Source organism: Musa acuminata, chromosome BXJ2-10 (assembly GCF_036884655.1).
Source record: "Musa acuminata AAA Group cultivar baxijiao chromosome BXJ2-10, Cavendish_Baxijiao_AAA, whole genome shotgun sequence".
NCBI classification, from domain to species: domain Eukaryota; kingdom Viridiplantae; phylum Streptophyta; class Magnoliopsida; order Zingiberales; family Musaceae; genus Musa; species Musa acuminata.
This window is the reverse complement of record NC_088347.1, coordinates 26,618,283-26,637,087: the sequence shown is the minus strand read 5'-3', so window position 1 is coordinate 26,637,087 and position 18,805 is coordinate 26,618,283. Positions and strand designations below refer to the sequence as shown.

Sequence of the window (18,805 nt, the reverse complement as noted above, 5' to 3'; positions counted from 1 at the left end):
CTCAATTGCGGGATCGATGAGAAGTGGTTCATGTGGGCCCACTTCGGGAAGTCAAGGTAAAAGAGGTGATCATAAGGAATAGGTGTTACCGAGGTTTTGTTTATGTGTTACTTATGTGGCGAGAGAAGCTGGCGAGGGGGGGTACCAGGATTTATCCCTATCACTCGTCCCCTAATAAAAGTGTTTTTCGAAGATTCGAATAGTGGTCTCGAATGATATCATTTTTCATGCATTCCTGCACGATAACGTGATCACATTGTTTATCTTTGGGGTCATCGTTGGTATCGTGGAGGTTGGCGTGAAGCCTCTTAGGGTGGGTTGTGCTTTCTTGCTATGGTAATTCTTTATTCAGATGTGTGTTAACTTAAGGGACCCCTTTCTTTTTTACTCCCTCTCTATCTTAATTCTCCCCCCTTTTGCTCGTGAGTTCATTCACTCTCTTTTTTTACCCCCCTTTTGCTTCAAGAGGGCTTCTTTCTCTATTTTTACCTCCTCCTTCCCTCCCCCCCTCTGCTTCTAGGGGCTTCCTTCTCCATTTTTGCCTCCTCCTTTCACATGGGAGATTGAGTCTTCTTTTGGTCCTGCCCCTTCTTCCACCTCTAGAGGCAGGTATTTTACCACCTAGGTGGGAGTGTAAGTCTATAGTAGTAGGTGTTGGCTCGATCGAGTGAGCGAGAAAATTGATTTTAGTCCATCGTGGTGGCTTTATCGTAGTAGATCTTAATTTGACTGCTATAGTGGGAGTATTGGCATCAATATGTCATAGTAGGAGTATCAATATCAATCCGTCGTAACAAGAGTATCAGTATCAATCCGCTATAGCAGGTCTTGATTTGACCATGGGAGTGGGAGTATCAGTATAAGTCCACTATAGCGAGTCTTGATTCAATCGCTATGGGTGAGAGGGTCTTAATTTGATCGTCATGGGCGGGAGAGTGGCTATGCCTTAGCGACTTCCATTAGAGCGGGTCTCGATTCGATCGTCATAGGTGGGAGAGTGGATTCGCCTTAGCGGCTTTCGTCATAACTAGTCTTGTTTCGACCATCATGGGCGATAGAGTGGCTCCACCTTAGAGGGTCTTGATCCGACAACTATAGGCGAGAGAGTGGATCTACCTTAGTGACTCCTGTCGTAGTGGATCTTGATCCGACCGCTATGGGCATGAGAGTGGATCCACCTTAGCAGCTTCTGTTGTAGCAGGGCTTGATTCGATCACCATGGGTGAGAGGAGGGACCCATTATAGTATGCTCTGGTTCAACCACATGAGCGGGAGAAGGGACCCGTCGTAGTAGACCTTTGGTTCGACTACATGAGCGAGAGGAGGGACTCATCAGCTTGGCTCGACTACATGAGTGGGAGGAGGGACCCGTCGTAGCAGGTTATGGCTGACCACATCAGTGGAAGGAAAGGACCCATTGAAATGAGTTTGAGCTCGACCGCATAAGCGAGAGAAAGACTTATCGTATCGGGTTCTAGCTTAATTGTGTCAGCGAGAGGAAAGGATTCATCATAGTGGGTTTGGGCTCGACCGTGTGAACGAGAGAAGGGACTCGTTGTAGCGAGCTCTGGCTCGACCACAAGAGCGGGAGAAGGGATCCGTTGTTGATAATTTGTTTTTATCAATGATTAGAAAATATCTCATCTTTAACATAATTTTAGCATTATTACCGAGGAACAGAAAATTAAAGAACAATTAGGACCGCATTCCGTTCGCATAAGAGCTGCTCGTTTGTGTATTGCTTGCAATCTAAGTAAGCGTATGGCTCCATTTGATTCCAATCAAAGAGCAACGAAGGGATGTTACAAAGTAGATTGCTTGGACGCGTGTTGTCTAAAACTCACACCTGTCTTAAACACGTCTAACCACTCTACTTTGTAACATTCCCTTTATTTTATAGAAATATGATCAAGTCTTAATTTTATCAGTAGTCAAAGTAGTTGATAGTCTCTACGATTTATTCTTAGGTAATAATGCTTACAAAACTAAAATAATCAATCCTCTTGTTTGTTTAAAAATAACTTGAAAAGTGGTGGTGGCTATAAAGAAATCATAAATGATAACTTTAAAACTAAAAATTCTTATTAAAAATGATAACTTATCAAATAGAGAGCACTATATAAGCCTTCTATTCATAGAGGGATCAATCCAAGATGACAGGAACTCCTATCTTAACTACAACTCTTAAATCAAAACCTTATTTTAAGTTAATGTTTCACTTGGTAAAATATAGCAAGACACTAACTGTTAACTGTTGATATATAACATCATAGATCCGATGACTTGAAATTGTGGAGTGATGTACATCACACCAACTGTTGGTTTGTTTTGCACATTTCGCATCTTCCAACTCCGTTTGGATCGACTTCTTCGACGACTTGATTTGTTCTTCCGACACTCGCCACTCCATCAAGTGAAGCTGATAACTCTCTGATCGACTGTTCCAGTCTCTGTAAATTGTCGCCAATGTCTCTGATCTGCTCGAGATTTCTAAAGTGTTCGTGGAATCGAGTTACAGCGGGTAGAGCAGTGAGACATGGAGCGACGTAGTTGACCATCCGAAGGTAGTAGCTACCTTGTGCAGCAAATAAACCACCAGGGTAAAGGATGATCCCAACGTAAAAGCACGCCTGTAACTTGTTTTGCTTGCACCACTTCAGTTTGGAAATGACAGAGTCCTTCGTGGCAGTGAGAGAAGCCGGAACACATGGATTGGTGCAATCGAGAATGATCCGTGTAATCTGTCATCATCAGATAACGCAGTAGATGAGGGAGAGGAATGTGCTGAATCAGGAAGCAGAGTAAAGAATGAAAGAAGGAAGGAAGGAAGGTGTTACATGCTTGATTCTTTCTATCAAACCATTCCGCTCGCTGCTCCCTTCTCCTTCTTCAAGGTCGAGGTTGACGCTCGCCATACTTCAATGATCGTCAAAAGAGTTTCCCTTTTTTTTTTTTCTGCCTTCCCTGGCGAGCTCGTCTTCTTCGGTTAAGGTTCAATTCAAAGGTATCTTTATAAAGGAAAAATACGTATGATTCATGTATCATAAACAAAATAATAGATTTAATATATTTGATCTTAAGAACTCTAATATCTAAAATATGTAATATGTTGTATTAAATACGAAAATAATCTTTTATGCTAGAATTAAAATCAAATGATTATATCTAATTTAATAATATGTATCTTTTGATGTCATTGAAAAAATATCTCTATTTAATTTGTAAAATCACCGTCTTTAATCCAAAATCACTGTGAATTTAAAAAAAAAAATTAGATCGTTAGGAAAAATAAGCCCTTTATTTTTTCTTATTGTCAATCCCTAAAAATGATGTTTATTTATAGATGAGTGTAAAGAGTCTAAGATAAATCATCATGAGAGCTCTGTCCATCTAGAATCTTACTTTTAGTGAATTCTTCTGATATCAGTCAACTAACGCACACAAAACTTTTTGCAGCAGTCCTCTGATATCAGTCTAGACGCACAAAGCTTTTTGCAGCATCTTCTAAACGAGGAGAATGATTTTGGCCTGTATGGTAGTGGGAAGATATCAGTAAGCTACACGCACAAAGCTTTTACAGCATCTTCGAAATCATATGGTTCCACACCCCATGCTTCAGTACCTTCTTCTTTCAACAGTTTAGAAACCACTGCACACAAGTTGTCTGGACCTACATGCAAAACCTTTCGCATGGTATCTCCATAAGCTGTCTTTAGAACGAATGGGTATAGCTTTTAGAACATCTGATGTGCAGCAAACACCACCTGTTAATGTGAGAAAAACAAGTCGATCTCTAAGAGAAAGAGCAAACTCGATGGATGTGTATATTACTTTGGCAAAGTAAAATTAGCTATACCTTCAAACACCACCCACATGCACCGAACTCTATCACAAATATCATTGGTGATTAGTACCATGGTAGTTAACTATGATTGTTTCACACGATGACCATGAAATATGGAAACCGAAGGATGAAATCTTAGTTAACTAATGATTCTTTTCGCCAAACAGTGCGGTTATGCATGATAACTTGCAGTTCATGTTTGTAGACTCCATCGGCTAATTTATGTTTCGACATGAACATCTATACCTCCTGTTTTCTAATAACTTATATACCCAACTTATCCAATTGATAAGGTCATTTAGTTTTAGTTGAGGAGTATGAAACGGCTCATAAGTTCATCGGGTCTCCTTTATTCTTAAAAATATCTTTTGAACTCATATGCTTCAAAAAAAATAAAATCGTACGGGTATCTCCATCGCGGATAATTCCTAACGAGTCTACGAACCGATATCTATACCTCATTCAAACAAACTCTCTCTTGAGCCATACACCTCGGTTATGAGCCCTTAGCTAGATCGCTCCATGGTTTAACAATAACGTTTAAAATCGTTAATCTATTAAAAAATAAATAAATAAATAAAAACATTTGTGTTTGGTTCAGTGAGGATGCATTACACAGAACACTTTGATCATGGAAGTAACGTCAAATGTTTTAGACATTTTAATAAATTAATTTATCATCCTGTGTGGAGTTTCAAATAGGTATTTTTATTCATTTCAGAATAAGAACATGTAATAAACTTGACTTTTATACGGTATTTTTGAACACGATTATAATATTTTTGACATATTCATAAAAATACATTAACCGAAGATGAAAGTGTTACTTTTATACAGTATATATAATTTGGCTTTTATATCAATTATAATAATTTTTAATAGGATTATAGTGTTTTTTTTATGCATTCATAAAAATCTTACAAGTCTATACAAAAATATTATAGCCAAAGAAGGTTTATCAACTTTGATTGATTTCAAATAAGTATTTTTATCGATCATGAATAAGAACATGCAAAAAAAAAAACTTTTTATATTATTTTTTAATAGGATTATAATATGAGCATTCGGAGAGAGGAATATCGATTCAGACGATGACGAAGGATACTAAACAAGAATCGATATGTCTGATTACAATATGTTTTAATTGAGTTATAATGTTTTTTTAATCGATATAATAAAAATTCAATTGAAAAATACTGTAACTAATTTTAATTAAATTATAATATTTTTTATTAATATTATTCTTTATCCGTGGTGAAGATAACGGATAATTAAGTAAAGATGATGATGGATGTGATGAAAGGTAGAGATAATTTTTTGAAAAAAGAATAAAAAATAAAATCTTGAGATTTAAATAAATAATAATAATAATAATAAATATCCAAAATAATATTAGAAATGGCCCTAATGAGTGAGTCCAACCCAGGCGGTGAGCAGTGAGCCCGGTATCACATAAACCCTGGCGAAACCCTTTACTTTTATCATCGAGGCTCGTCACCCGCACCCTCTAACTCGTGGTGCCTTTCTTGGAGGAGCCATTTGTGCTTTCCTAACCCTCACCGCCGCCTCTCCCCCCCCCCCCCCCCCTTCCATTCCCTTCCCAATCTCCAAGCTGCCATGGCCTTCACCGCCCCCAAGCAGCTCCTTCGGCCCCAGATCCACTCCTCTGCTGCACCACGGAGGGGCAAGCATCCCTCCTCCGACAGATCCATGGCCCCTAAACCTTCCATTTTTGGTGCCTGCAAGAAATCCCTTGCAGCCTTCTCCGCCTCCGCGGTCTCCTTTGCCGCCGCGGCTGGTGGCGGGTTCATCTTGCTTGCTTCGTCCTCCCCTCCCCCCATTGACGGCGGCGGTGGCGGAGGTTGGTACCGGGGAGGCGGCGGCGGCGATGGGGGTGGTTTCTGGTCTAACCTGTTCTCCCCGTTGGTGGCGCTTGCGAAGGAGGAGGGCGGCGCCGGCCGGGAGTGGGACCCCCATGGCTTACCGGCTAACATCGTCGTCCAGCTCAACAAGCTGAGCGGCCTCAAGCGGTATAAGATCTCCGACATCCTGCTCTTTGACCGCCGGCGCTCGACCACCGTCGCCGGCACGGAGGACTCCTTCTTCGAGATGGTGTCGCTGCGCAACGGTGGCGTCTACACCAAGGCCCAGCTCCAGTCAGAGTTGGAAAACCTGGCCGCTTCCGGCATGTTTGAGAAGGTCGACCTCCAATGCAAGACCAAGCCCGATGGCACCTTGGCCCTCACAGTGTCGTTCGCCGAGAGCACGTGGCAGTCTGCGGACGCATTTCGTTGCATCAACGTCGGGCTGATGCCGCAGACGAAGCAGATGGAGATGGACCCGGACATGACGGAGAGGGAGAAGTTAGAGTACTTTCGAAGCCAGGAGAGGGAATACAGGAGGAGGATCGAGCGCTCAAGGTCATGCTTGTTGCCTGTGACAGTCCGGCGGGAGGTGCTGCAGATGCTCCGCGAGAGGGGGAAAGTGAGTGCTAGGTTGCTGCAGAGGATTCGGGACCGGGTGCAGAAGTGGTACCAGGATGAGGGGTATGCTTGCGCCCAGGTTGTCAATTTTGGGAATCTGAATACAAAGGAGGTGGTGTGTGAGGTCGTGGAGGGTGATATTACTCAGCTTGACATCCAGTTCCTGGATAAGCTTGGAAATCTATGTGAAGGGAATACTCATTTGGCTGTCATTCGCCGGGAGCTGCCCAGACAGGTATAGTTGTCACATTGTTGCCCTCATTTGTTGATAACTACTTAAATGCTCTATGATGAGTGTATCACAGAATGTAAAACTTTAGTGGTAAATGAGAAAACCATAGTGCTGTCTGAATTGTTTGCTGCTGGAGACTGACTTGCTAGGAATGTTAGAATACAACTCTAAATTGAAACAATAATAAGTTATCCGATGTTTTCCTTTAGGGAGATTGTTCACATGTCTGATTATTCTAGTTATTCTTTGTTAGTCACTGCATTTTGATGATATAAAGAAGTGGTCAGGATACAGAAAAAGTGTAGATTTAGAGTGACTTATCATTTGACTAAAATTTAAATGGTTTCTTTGTCTTCCATGAGGATTAACTATCATTTTGTTATGTATGAGGCTAATTTGTAGAAATTTGGGATTTGCTCAAATGAAAATACCTTATTGCACTAAGTTTGTGATAAAGCTCTTCAGAGTTGTAACCTATGTCATAGGCCGGAATCTATGTTAGGGTTTCTTTCACCTCCAACTTTAAACTAGTAAGTGCACACGCATAGTGTATATTTCAACAAAAAACTACTGAAGCTACATCAATATTTGACAATTTTTAAAACATAAATAAGATCTCATTTATTAGGAAAGGCTGACAGGTTGCATGTCTAAAATGACAATGTACATTTCAGCATGATACTCAAGAGCATCAAGTTTGTTACATTTTAATTATAATACAGGCTAAACATATAAGCAATAATGAGTATAAAGGAATGCCTACCGGATATCTTTCTCCAGCAAGCTAATGTTATGGAAAAAGAGATTTCCAATCTCCAACCGCAATCATGGCAAACTAAACTTCACTAGTTTTATAAATCCAATTGTACTAGTGAAGGAAAGAAACATAAAAAATTAAACCTCAAATGAATAATCACTGATCTGATACAAGATGAGTTAGCCGATTATGAATGGTTAGCTGGTTATGAAAAACACCAACATTTCCAATGAATATATGAAAAAAAATTGCCAAAAGTAATGGTCAGCATCATGTTGTATATTTTATTAATTCAAGAAAGTGGATCTTAGAAATTGGCAATGGGATAAGATACCCGTACTGGGTGGAAAACTACCATTCATGTTGGCAGTTTGGATAGCAATTTCTTGCTAGTTGCTTCTTATTCTTTGCTAAGGCAAAAATGGAAGTGATTCACTCATAAGGATTCAACACAAGTCTCTCTCTCTCTCTCTCTCTCGCTCTTTCTCTTCTTTGTATTCTCATCTTCATTTCTTTCTTTTTATATCTTCTTTAATAAGAACACATCTGCAATTTTTTAGATAAACTGCTAGCATTTTTGGCTAATTTTTCTGTTGAAACTGTCAAGTTTTAATATTTCGATGGCCATTTACCATATTGGTTTTAATATTTTTTTGCCTGTAGCATCTGTATCACTTTTTAAGGATGACTTTCCGACAACCAGCTTGGTTATTGTGTTATTAAGATAAATATTCCAAGAGCAACGTGGGACATATATGCAAAGGTTTGCTATTGTGAACAATCATCATTCTGAACCTGGAGTTTGTTTTGTACATATTAAATATCCATTGAGGTCCTGGAGAGGGTTTTCTTGATGAGATTATACATAAATTAGGCTGACAGATTAATATAATTGTCAAACATGTATGTCATAAATCACATTTCTGCTTGTTCTGCACATTGTATTCCACCAATTCCAGGTTCTCTGACATATCATCATATCTTAAAAGGATTTGACTTTGCTATTCTTATTTCTTACCTGTTGTATTAATTTTTGGAATATTATTTTTGTAATATTATAAATATATTATAATATGTTTGATCTAGTGCAGCTTCGACCAGGGCATGTCTTTAACATAGAAGCAGGAAAGCAAGCTTTGAGGAACATAAACTCGCTTGCTTTATTCTCCAATATAGAGGTGAACCCACGACCAGATGAAAAGAATGAAGGAGGCATAATAGTTGAAATCAAACTCAGAGAAATGGATCAAAAGACAGCTGAAGTAAGCACCGAATGGAGTATCGTACCTGGACGTGATGGACGACCAACACTGGTAATTCTGTCCATGCTGACATGACTTTCAGTTTGTAAGAATGGGCTGGTATTCAGATTGAAACTGTCTTATGCTTCTTCAAAGAGATTGATTCCTCACATTGTGTGCATTATTGTTGTTAGGCTTCAGTTCAACCTGGTGGAACTGTTTCATTTGAACATCGCAACATAAATGGTTTGAACAGATCAATTGTTGGTTCGGTTACATCGAGCAATCTTCTCAATCCTCAGGTGTGTAAATCTTGATTTCCTTGTTGTAGAATTACAAATTGTTGGATTTGATTAAATTTGTTTTGTTAAAGTGCTGAAATTGATCAAAAACCTTGAGGTTGCACTGAGATCACTGTAAACATCCTCATGCATGTAGGGGTAAAACTGAACATTGGCAATAGTGGGAGCTTGTTCATGGTTGCCCTAAAGGGTTCACCGATGGCAATAATATTTATATTGTAGTCAAGAGTCAGGATTTTCAATTTTCTGGTGGAGTTATTCTTATTTTCAGGAGTAAGGACTTTCTATTCCTCTGTGGATTATAATGATTTAAAAGTTATTTAGCCCATGTCAGAAATTTTTGTCTGTTGGTGTGTCCAGTGGTTGTTTGCTTTCTTCTGACATCGAACTGGTTTGAAAAAAGCAATTCTTCCATTCATTTTTCCTTAATCTCAATTTAGTTATTGTTGGAAATGTGAGTAGAGAATTAGGAGATAAACACAAACCTTCATATGCTCGTGCGATATTTGTGAGCTTTCAGTGATTTATTGTGTTAGTTTGACTTATTATGTAATTTTCTCACTCTTGTTCAGGATGATTTGTCTTTCAAGCTTGAATATGTGCACCCTTATCTAGATGGTGTGACCAACCCTCGCAACCGAACCTTCCGCACCAGCTGCTTTAACAGCCGGAAGTTAAGTCCTGTCTTCACTGGTGGTCCAGGTGTAGATGAAGTTCCACCTGTATGGATTGATAGAGTGGGCTTTAAAGCCAATATAACCGAGGTATCATTGTTGACATAGCCATTCATTTTATTTCCATGATCCATTTCTTCACTGCTGTAGTACTCACTGTTAACATTTCAGAGCTTCACCCGACAAAGCAAATTTACTTATGGGCTTGTGATGGAAGAGATCACAACCCGTGATGAAACTACTAGCATTTGTACCCATGGTGCTCGAGTGTTACCTAGTGGTGGTTTAAGCATGGATGGGCCTCCAACAACCCTCAGCGGTACTGGCATTGATCGCATGGCATTTGCACAAGCGAATATTACACGTGACAACACAAAGTTTCTGAATGGTGCAACCGTTGGTGAGAGAGATGTCTTCCAGGTATCTAGTCTTGCTGTCAACTAAAGGTTTTTTGCATGCATCTGTAATCAAAGGTGTCGATATGATGGTAGATTTACATTTTTAACATTATTGTAGACATAAAAAGTAATCCATTAGAGGCTTGTTGATAATTTCTTATTTAGAGTTGAATATTTGGACCATTTAGCATATATGGTATATGGCCACGTAATTCATAAAGATTCATTTCCCTCAACCTCACCATCTCCTCCAGATTTTTTTTAAAGTAATTTGTTCGTAACTGATTGGATGGTAGTGCGCTTGTAAGTCACAGCTAATCCAGGTTATCCTAGACATTTTATACATGGACAACTAATTGATGCATGTCTGATTATGTAGTTCTCATTTGCCCTGTATGTTTTTGAGCTATGGATATGTATTAGTTCATGTACTCGAGTATGCACAACTCCAAGGAATATGGAGACATCATAGTTTTCATTTTCTCGAGTCAAAAACTTTTCTATTGACCATTCACGCTTTTCCCTTTTGCCATTGGTCGGTGATATTTGACATCTCCATTCATATAAAATTTCTGTGTGACATGGAGTAGAACATCTAGACATGATGACATGCTCATCTAATGATCATATTGAATTTTGATGGTAGCTGGACCAAGGTCTTGGAATCGGCAGCAACTTTCCATTCTTCAACCGCCACCAGCTCACATTAACCCGGTTCATTCCATTGAAGAACGTTGAAGAAGGCATAGGTAAATCACCACCACCTGTTCTGGTTCTTCATGGACACTATGGTGGTTGTGTTGGAGACCTCCCAAGCTATGATGCTTTCACTCTTGGAGGTCCCTACTCAGTGAGAGGCTACAACATGGGAGAATTGGGTGCCTGCAGGAACATTCTCGAGGTGAGCAGGACACACTGGTTTGTTGTTTATCCATTGTTCCATTTTTCTTGGGTGTTATATTCTGAAGAAACGAATATTTGTGTGATTATGCTATCCAATATAATTCAAAATCATGACTTTTGTTCTACTGTAGCTTGCCACTGAGCTGCGAATCCCCGTGAAGAACACCCATGTATATTTGTTTGCGGAGCATGGAAATGACCTTGGCAGTTCGAAGGATGTAAAGGGAAACCCGACTGAATTTTTCCGCCGAGCTGGGCATGGCTCCTCCTATGGTGCCGGTGTGAAGCTTGGGATGGTGAGAGCTGAGTACGCCATGGATCACAATTCTGGTACCGGTGCAGTATTCTTTAGGTTCGGTGAGAGATTTTGAGGGGAATTTTACAGGCTTCAGTAAAAAAAATTTAACCAGGTTTTTCCATCATCATTTCTATATTTACAAGATATTACGTTCAACATGCAAATTATAGTGTGTGCTGTTTAAATTTGTGTTTTATGCCTTTATAGATCTTTGAACTAAATGAACAGCAGAACCGAACTGTTTCTTATGTGATTTTCTTTATGCAACAAAGGATTCATTAGATTTTCTAGTGTCCAGTTTCGGAAATAGATTTAGAAGCAAAGTTGATCTGGGAAATAACTTTGAAAGAAGCTAAATTTGTCTCTTGGGAAATGATTGGTGCCATGTTGGCACCGCTTGGATAAACAACCCATAAATCCGTGGATTTATCTCTACTCGTAGTTTCTATTTGTGTGTTTCTCACGTTCGTGGATCTCTTTTGTGCATGATCTCGGTTTCGTCATATGACTGGCAAACGCCCTAAACTACGAAGGATTTGGACACTGATCTAACAATGCATCGCAAGAAGTTCCCAAGGTGTTGATGCTGCAAGCAGGATTTGATGAGATCACCATGATGCTCCTTGAAATAGCAAGAAGAGGAAAAGAAGATGGGGCGACGACGTGGGCCGATCCTTTTTGCAATCACGGCCCAATAACTCCAACCCGACCCAAAATTATAGCTCGTGTCAGATCCGTTTGGAGCGGGTCGTAGATCCACATAACACTCGCATATCTTGTTAAGTCGACCAATCATTGACCAACTCAGGGCGGCTGAGTGAGTTGCACCAATTGAGTCCCACAGGCCATTCATCAACCTAAACCATTGACACACGTCATGGATGTCTTCCTAAGGACGGGCATTATCCCCTTCCTCATCTTTTCTCCACCAAGAAGAAAACTTTGGCTTTTCTTCCCTTGCGTATAAATATACATAGAAACACTTTGGCTTTTTTTTATTTCTTTCTTTTATCGCTCCAATAATTGTACTTGAAATTGTACAAGTGGCACTAAACCCGGGTTAGTGGACCACAGGTTGTCCAATCTATATCAGGGGTATTTTAGTAATTGGACTCTGGCTGCAAAAGTACTCGGACACCGGACCGAGTCGTTGCACCCTACCCCCCGCCGACTCGGCCCGACCCGGGTCGCCTTCTCTGACCCCACGTGGTCCGCTTCCCGCTCTGCCTTACGTTGACTAACGCCGTCGGGATATCATAACCCAAGCGAACTCGCTTCAGGAATGACATCGTAATAACGGCGTCTCCGGTTGTGTCCGCGAACGGACCGTCCAAAGCACGCCACCGCGCGCACGAGCTTCCGCCATTGAAGCTTCGTCGAGCGCTTAAAACCTCCCTCCCTCCCCCCTCCTTCTCTATCCTCCCAAATCCCCGAATCCTTGCGGGATATGACTGCAAATTAAGCAAGGGATTCTCGATTCTCCTCAAAATATTCGGGTTTCTTCCCCCTCTATTTGGTTAGGAATAGTTTGGGATTTCAAGTTGGAGATTGGATCGAAGCGATTTCTTGAATGGTTTGATCGGTGTGGGTGCTGTATCTCTCGGAAACTCGGATTCTTAGGGCTTCCATCCAAGATCGGTTCGACTTTGGGATCAAACTTCAATGGTTGCATCTTTTTAAGGGAACTCCTCTCTTCCTCCGGTGCTTCCTCGTCGTCGGCGCCGCAGCCTACGCCATCGCCATCTTCGTTTGGTCGTTGATGGCTTCCATGGAGACGGCATCGACGTACTGGTGCCACCACTGCTGTCGCTTCGTCCTCATTTGGCCCTGGGACGCAGTCATCTGCCCAGACTGTGGCGGTGGCTTCCTTGACGCGCCTGGCCGCTTTCCTCTTGCCTCCGAGACCGCTACCGAGCCTCGTCGCCGCCGCGTCCCTTCCGCCGTCGACAACAGCTCCGCGGCCGTCGGCCGTCGGCGCCAGTCCTCGGAAATTAGGTTCCGCCGTAACAATCGTGCGTCCACTGGCGACCGCTCTCCCTTCAACCCCGTCATTGTTCTTCGCAGTCCTCCCGTAGGCGGACGACGCGATGCGGATTGGACCACCAACAGCAGCTTCGAGCTCTACTACGATGACGGCACCCGATCCGGTCTCCGCCCCTTGCCGGAAAGCATGTCGGAGTTCTTGATGGGCTCGGGATTGGAGAGAATACTCGACCAGCTCTCCCAGACTGAGGTTGACGGAATCGGCGGTGCGCCTGGTTTCGAGTACTCGCCGGCTTCGAAGGTCGCCATCGAGTCTATGCCCACTATCGAGATCGCCGATGGCCATATCTCGATGGAGTCCCATTGTGCCGTCTGCAAGGACCCCTTCGTGCTCGGAACTGAGGTCCGTGAGATGCCCTGCAAACACATCTACCACCAGGATTGCATCCTGCCTTGGCTCTCGCTAAGAAATTCCTGCCCTCTTTGTCGCCATGAGATGCCGACGGATGTGCAAGAAATGGAGGACGACGAGCGGACTCATGTGGCTGAGAACGAGGAGGAGACGGTGGGGCTCACCATATGGAGGCTTCCAGGTGGTGGGTTCGCTGTTGGGAGGTTCACTGGTGGCAGGAGAGGCACGGAAAGAGAGCTTCCTATGGTTTACACAGAGATGGATGAAGGAATTAGGACCGCTGGCACACCGAGAAGGATATCGTGGTCCTCAAGAGGAAATAGATCCAGAGAGAGTGGAAGAATTGTTCGGGCATTCCGCAATTTCTTCTCCTTCTTCAGGCGTCTTCGATCTCCTCCTACATCTTCACTGAGTCTGACCTCCGAGTCTCGCTCTTTCTCAACCACTTCTCTTAGACACAGGAGATATCCATTCTTCAGTAGGAGCTATCGGGGACAGAGCACAAGTAGGGTATTGGAGGATGGTGATGATGATAACTGAGTAGAAAAGTTCAACTTTTTGCTCTTCAATCCAATTCCTCTGCAAAACTGTAGTTACTTGATTCTGCAAAAAGGATGCAAATGGTTGCTGGCTGGTAATTTTCTGGATATAATTCCACAGTGACTAGTGAAGATTAAAAAAAAATGTATCATCTTTTGATTTCTATATCCTTTCAGATTTCCTAATCGGTTCTGCTCTTTTGTCCACATGTAAGTGGCTTTTATTCTGTAGTCTAGCTTTCTGATATTACAAAGGTTTATGGCCTCTTGAAGTGTGGTTATTTTGGAATTAAACATTCATTATTTATGCCGTTGTTCAATCTTCAATAGAAAAGTTTGAATTATTTCCACTCATTAGTTTAATATCATGTATAAGGTGTATCTAACTTCTTTTGTTTGTGAAGTTCTTAGTTTTACAATTCATGAAGAGATTTACAAGTGCATGTTTATACATTATAGCCTTTCATTTGCCATATCATTAGCATCAGTATAGTTTGGAGCAGTATTTTATGTTCTCATGGGTGGTTGACCTGTACTAGTATAACTCTTCATGAAGAATTTATGATTCTTTTTCTTTTTGGTTGGACTTTTTAAAAGCTATTGTTGAAATCTTTCTATCCGATTACACGGGCAGATATCTGGTGGTTGGCTTTCCTCAATCTGTTTGTTTGTTATTTGTCTTCTCGTTGATCATTGAGGAGGGGATTTGTTGGTTCTTTTCCGTTCAAAATTCATCTCTCTCTTCCAGCTATGTTAGTGAGCATTTGTGTATGTTGACTGAAATGTAGCTGCCTGTTAACTTTAAATCAGGAATTACAATTGGATTTTTGGCTGCTTTAGAACTAGTCTTATATTTTAGAGTGATAGGCTTCTTTTTTCGTTCCCGTCTATATCATTCTTAGCTGTTATGATGTATCATTTTTCTAACAGAACCATAGAAATTGTAAAACAATTTTTTTAAACTGGAATCCTTTTTGTGAGACTGTAAGCAGACAAGTTTTTGCTTGATCTCAAAATTAAATGCTTGAGTAGTCTTCTTCTTGTTATGGGTTGATTCCCGTTCATGATGCATGAGACAGGCTATAATATAGTTCTTCAAAGTAATTATGAAATCAGATCTACTGAACTACTAAGATGGTGATGGAATACTAAATACTTTCATACATTATGTTCTGTAGCATGCTGTCTTTATGTACAGTCTTCCATGAATTTTCAGGTAAACAAAAGCTTGATGCCAAGATATTCCTCCCTATAATCATCACTTTGGATGATTGGCTCAGGAACTGAGAAGTTGTAGCTTTGCTCACAGTGCATTGTGAATATAATCAGTGTTGAAAAGGCTCTAGTAAGTAGGAAAATCCTTGTTAACAATGAAGCAAGACTGATTAAACAGTGATAACATGCTAATGGCATTGGGAAGGACAGCTGCAATAGTAAAAAATCACAAGCAGACACAACAAATCTCTCTCTCTCTCTCTCTCTCTCTCTCTCTCTTCACATGGTCAAGATGTAATCTTAGATGAATGTGACATATGGATTTAGTCCTTTCTGTGGCATGGTACATTGTATGATCCTTTTTTTTTTATTTGTTGTACAGGTGAACTTATATTTGAACAAGTTTGTCAGAGATTCCATGGAATGCCCATAAATACAAGGCAAGGCAAGATATGATTCTCTGTTCCACCTTTCACCAGAAGTGCCTATGTTCAGTGGACCATGTCTCAGGGGTTTCTTCATTCTTTAGTTGACTTGATACTAAATATCTTATGGGTAGCTTTTGTTCAACCTGGTCAAAGTGTTCAATGCATCTTTTATTACACCACCTTAGTTTTACTTGCTGATGTTGGTTTTAATTCTTTGCATGCAGTTACAACATGTAATCTTTTCTAATGCCTTGTTGTCTTGTCTCTGATGCAGTGATGATGTAATGACCCAAGCCGAACTCACAACATTTCTTCTGATCAGCAAAAATGGTTGACCCAAGCCGAAGATTAGCGATTACAGGTTACTGAGTTGAACCTAAAAGACCAACTTTTTGACTTCATAGTCTTTGTATGCATTTCTGACTCTTGCTCACTACATGGCATTGCCTTTCAGATTGTGGAATTGTAAGGATCTGATGGTTTGGCTCTCATCAAACCCATTCAAAGTCCAAACAGCACTTAAGTCCATTTGACCACCGTGAAGTGTGGACATCCAACAGGCATTTAAGGAGTAGCATCATCTTTTCCCCATTTACTACGTTACATACTTGCTGAAGCTGTCATAACCATGTTGTCCCCACTTCCCATAGTGCATCATTCAAAGGACACTGAGTCACTGACTGAGACATGGGGACACGTTTTAGGTGCCATCAAGGTGGGTGGCAGGTCAGCTCCAAAAGAGTTAGGTTGTTGGAGACTGAAATCTCAAAAAATGCGATCCAGCATGACTACTCGGATTGCATTGAACTTGTTCGTATCAAATGCGTTCCTCTGACCAAGTCTCTGATTGCTGCTGTGCACTGGGTTGGAGATCAATGCAGCTGGCTGCATCAGGATATTGTTTTCAACCTCTCCATGCAACCTGCTTTGTCTTCTCAAATGATTTGTTGAAGGAATCTTGCGTGGTGATCAAAGTTTGCCCTGCTTGCCATGGGCATGGGAAACTAGGAGCAGGACAAATAGACAAGAAAGGGAGGACATGGTATCTTGCTAGACAAAGCTGATCATTTGTCTCTACTGCAGCAAGCACCACAATACCAGGAAGACAAAGATGCCTATTAGCAGATATAATTTATGTTGTCTTCATCCCTTGTCTTCGCGATGTCTACAATGGAAGGTTAGTGATACAATCTAGTAAATCTAACTTAGATAATGGATTTAGCAAATCTGATTCTTTCATCACATAAACCCGCACATGAAGTCCAAGCCATATGGCATCATTATTGATAACTCAAATATTATATTTTTGTCTGTCTTTCGGGTCCATATTGGCCACCAATCTTGTGAATGGAGGCTTTTAGTGAGTGGGCTGGACTTAGTGGGGCTATTAGGCTCATGTAAGAATTTTTCCCAGCAAACATCTTACACATCTTACATGTGTATGTGTATGTGTATGTGTATGTGTATGTGTATGTGTATGTGTATGTGTATGTGTATGTGTATGTGTATGTGTATGTGTATGTGTATGTGTATGTGTATATGTATATGTATAGTTGTCGCAGATAAGTGGACAGCTGATAAGTTTGCCTAACCCAGGAAAGCAGTACTGATTTCAAACAGCACCTGAAACAGTTCTGCAGTAGAATAGAGTGACTCATGGAGTTGCTGCTTGCAAAAAACTTGTTCTAAGACAATAATGCAAACAGCTTAGGTGAGTCAAGCATGGCACCATAGTACCAAATCATTAAGTGGGTTTAGCATGAATTTTATATTAAGCTCCAGGATAGTACAACACACATATATTAAGCTATCAAGTCCAGCTGCACATTCACAGAGATTCAGAAGGAGAGATTCCTATGATGTCTGTTCTTGCAAGATTTCCTCCATGTTAGACCCATGACTTTGTCTTGCAAGGACTGCTGGATTTTCTATTCAACATGATGGCTTAAATCAATGTATCAGATTCTGATATGCTGACAGGTGATTGAAGAACCTGAGCACCAACTGCTATCAAGAATATGTGAGCTATACAGAATGCCTCCCCTCTTTTGGTTCTTATAGCACTGTGCATCATAATACTCTGTTTTCTTTCCCTGGTATTCCTGAACAGAATTTAGACCACCTGTTTGGTGCAACAGTACTCATCAAGCATGGTTGACAGAAGAGGCAATTAATGATGTTTGAGGGGATAAAAGAAATTTTACCCAAGGAGTGTCATGAGGCCCAGTAGCTGCTATACTTGACCCGTCATTTTCCACATGATTTGTCATCACACACAAAAGGCTTCTGAAGATCCTCATCATCTTGGAAATTTGACTTTTATCCATGTAAAGATGATCGAGACACAGCAGAAGACATCAGTAGAACAGTTGATGAGCTCAGATACTATTAACTTGCTAAATCGGCACTACTTCACCAGCAGAAGCCAAAAAAGCTTGGTTGCTTTAAGCATGTGTGCTGATGCCTGCAGACAGTGCTTGTCCTGTCACCGGCAAGTTTTAATGGTTGCGTGGTTCTATCTGCATTGCAATCACATGGCCTCTGAAATCACTTGCCTGTTGCTTTCTTGTGTAGGTAGGTCATGTATGACCTCCACAATCTATCCCAACTGCATTCCAATGCAAAGCAGCGGATGCAAGAGAGTTTACTGCTCGCTATTCAATCTTTTGAGCTCACTGCCTTCGAAGCATTGTTTCATCCTTCAATGCAATCAACGAAGGCAAGCGATTAGTGCTCGGTTTTATCGTGTGGAGCAGTGCAACAGTTGTCACTTTGGCATGTATGTGGGTTGGCGTTTTGCTGCGGTCGTCATCTTTGATTTATGGACCAAACTCCATAGTCCAAAGTGACAGCTGAATACAATGTACAATCTTCCTCGATAAAGGGGTGTCTTCTTCTTCGTATGCAACTGATAAAGCGGGATTGATGTATGGATAATTTGAGGGATATTATATCACGTTTCACTAAACACTTTTAGTTTTGTGAATTCGACCAGTAGTCTATATTTAGTACCAATATAGAGATTCATTAATCTCAACATGAAAGCTTTCGATGCACAATTTCATGATTGAATAATGATTAATGATTTTTTCTAGT

General features: G+C 41.0%; 2 protein-coding genes across 16 annotated transcripts; both read left to right on the top strand.

The window, feature by feature from the left end:
• The first annotated feature begins 5,335 nt into the window (after positions 1–5,335).
• Positions 5,336–11,422, top strand: LOC135624805 (protein TOC75-3, chloroplastic-like). Its single transcript, XM_065128766.1, has 7 exons — positions 5,336–6,562; positions 8,408–8,629; positions 8,752–8,859; positions 9,432–9,623; positions 9,705–9,953; positions 10,578–10,832; positions 10,966–11,422. The coding sequence occupies exons 1-7, from the start codon at positions 5,462–5,464 to the stop codon at positions 11,203–11,205; spliced, it is 2,367 nt and encodes a 788-aa protein (XP_064984838.1). The 5' UTR covers positions 5,336–5,461; the 3' UTR covers positions 11,206–11,422.
• A 1,037-nt stretch (positions 11,423–12,459) lies between these two features.
• On the top strand, positions 12,460–18,691 carry LOC135624804 (E3 ubiquitin-protein ligase RDUF1-like). 15 transcript variants are annotated; one of them, XM_065128762.1, is made up of 5 exons: positions 12,460–14,276; positions 15,283–15,411; positions 15,664–15,721; positions 15,984–16,070; positions 16,164–18,691. In XM_065128762.1, the coding sequence occupies exon 1, from the start codon at positions 12,892–12,894 to the stop codon at positions 14,065–14,067; it is 1,176 nt and encodes a 391-aa protein (XP_064984834.1). In that variant the 5' UTR covers positions 12,460–12,891; the 3' UTR covers positions 14,068–14,276; positions 15,283–15,411; positions 15,664–15,721; positions 15,984–16,070; positions 16,164–18,691. The 15 variants fall into 15 exon arrangements, with proteins under 15 accessions (XP_064984834.1, XP_064984825.1, XP_064984831.1 ...); XM_065128753.1 differs by having other exon boundaries at positions 15,664–15,726; XM_065128759.1 differs by having other exon boundaries at positions 15,664–15,836.
• The last annotated feature ends 114 nt before the right edge of the window (positions 18,692–18,805 follow it).

Coding starts and splice junctions, on each gene's coding strand:
- LOC135624805 (XM_065128766.1), top strand. CDS start 5,462: ATGGCCTTCACCGCCCCCAAGCAGCTCCTTCGGCCCCAGATCCACTCC. Junction 8,630..8,751: donor GTGATGGACGACCAACACTG/GTAATTCTGTCC, acceptor TATTGTTGTTAG/GCTTCAGTTCAACCTGGTGG. Junction 10,833..10,965: donor CCTGCAGGAACATTCTCGAG/GTGAGCAGGACA, acceptor GTTCTACTGTAG/CTTGCCACTGAGCTGCGAAT.
- LOC135624804 (XM_065128765.1), top strand. CDS start 12,892: ATGGCTTCCATGGAGACGGCATCGACGTACTGGTGCCACCACTGCTGT.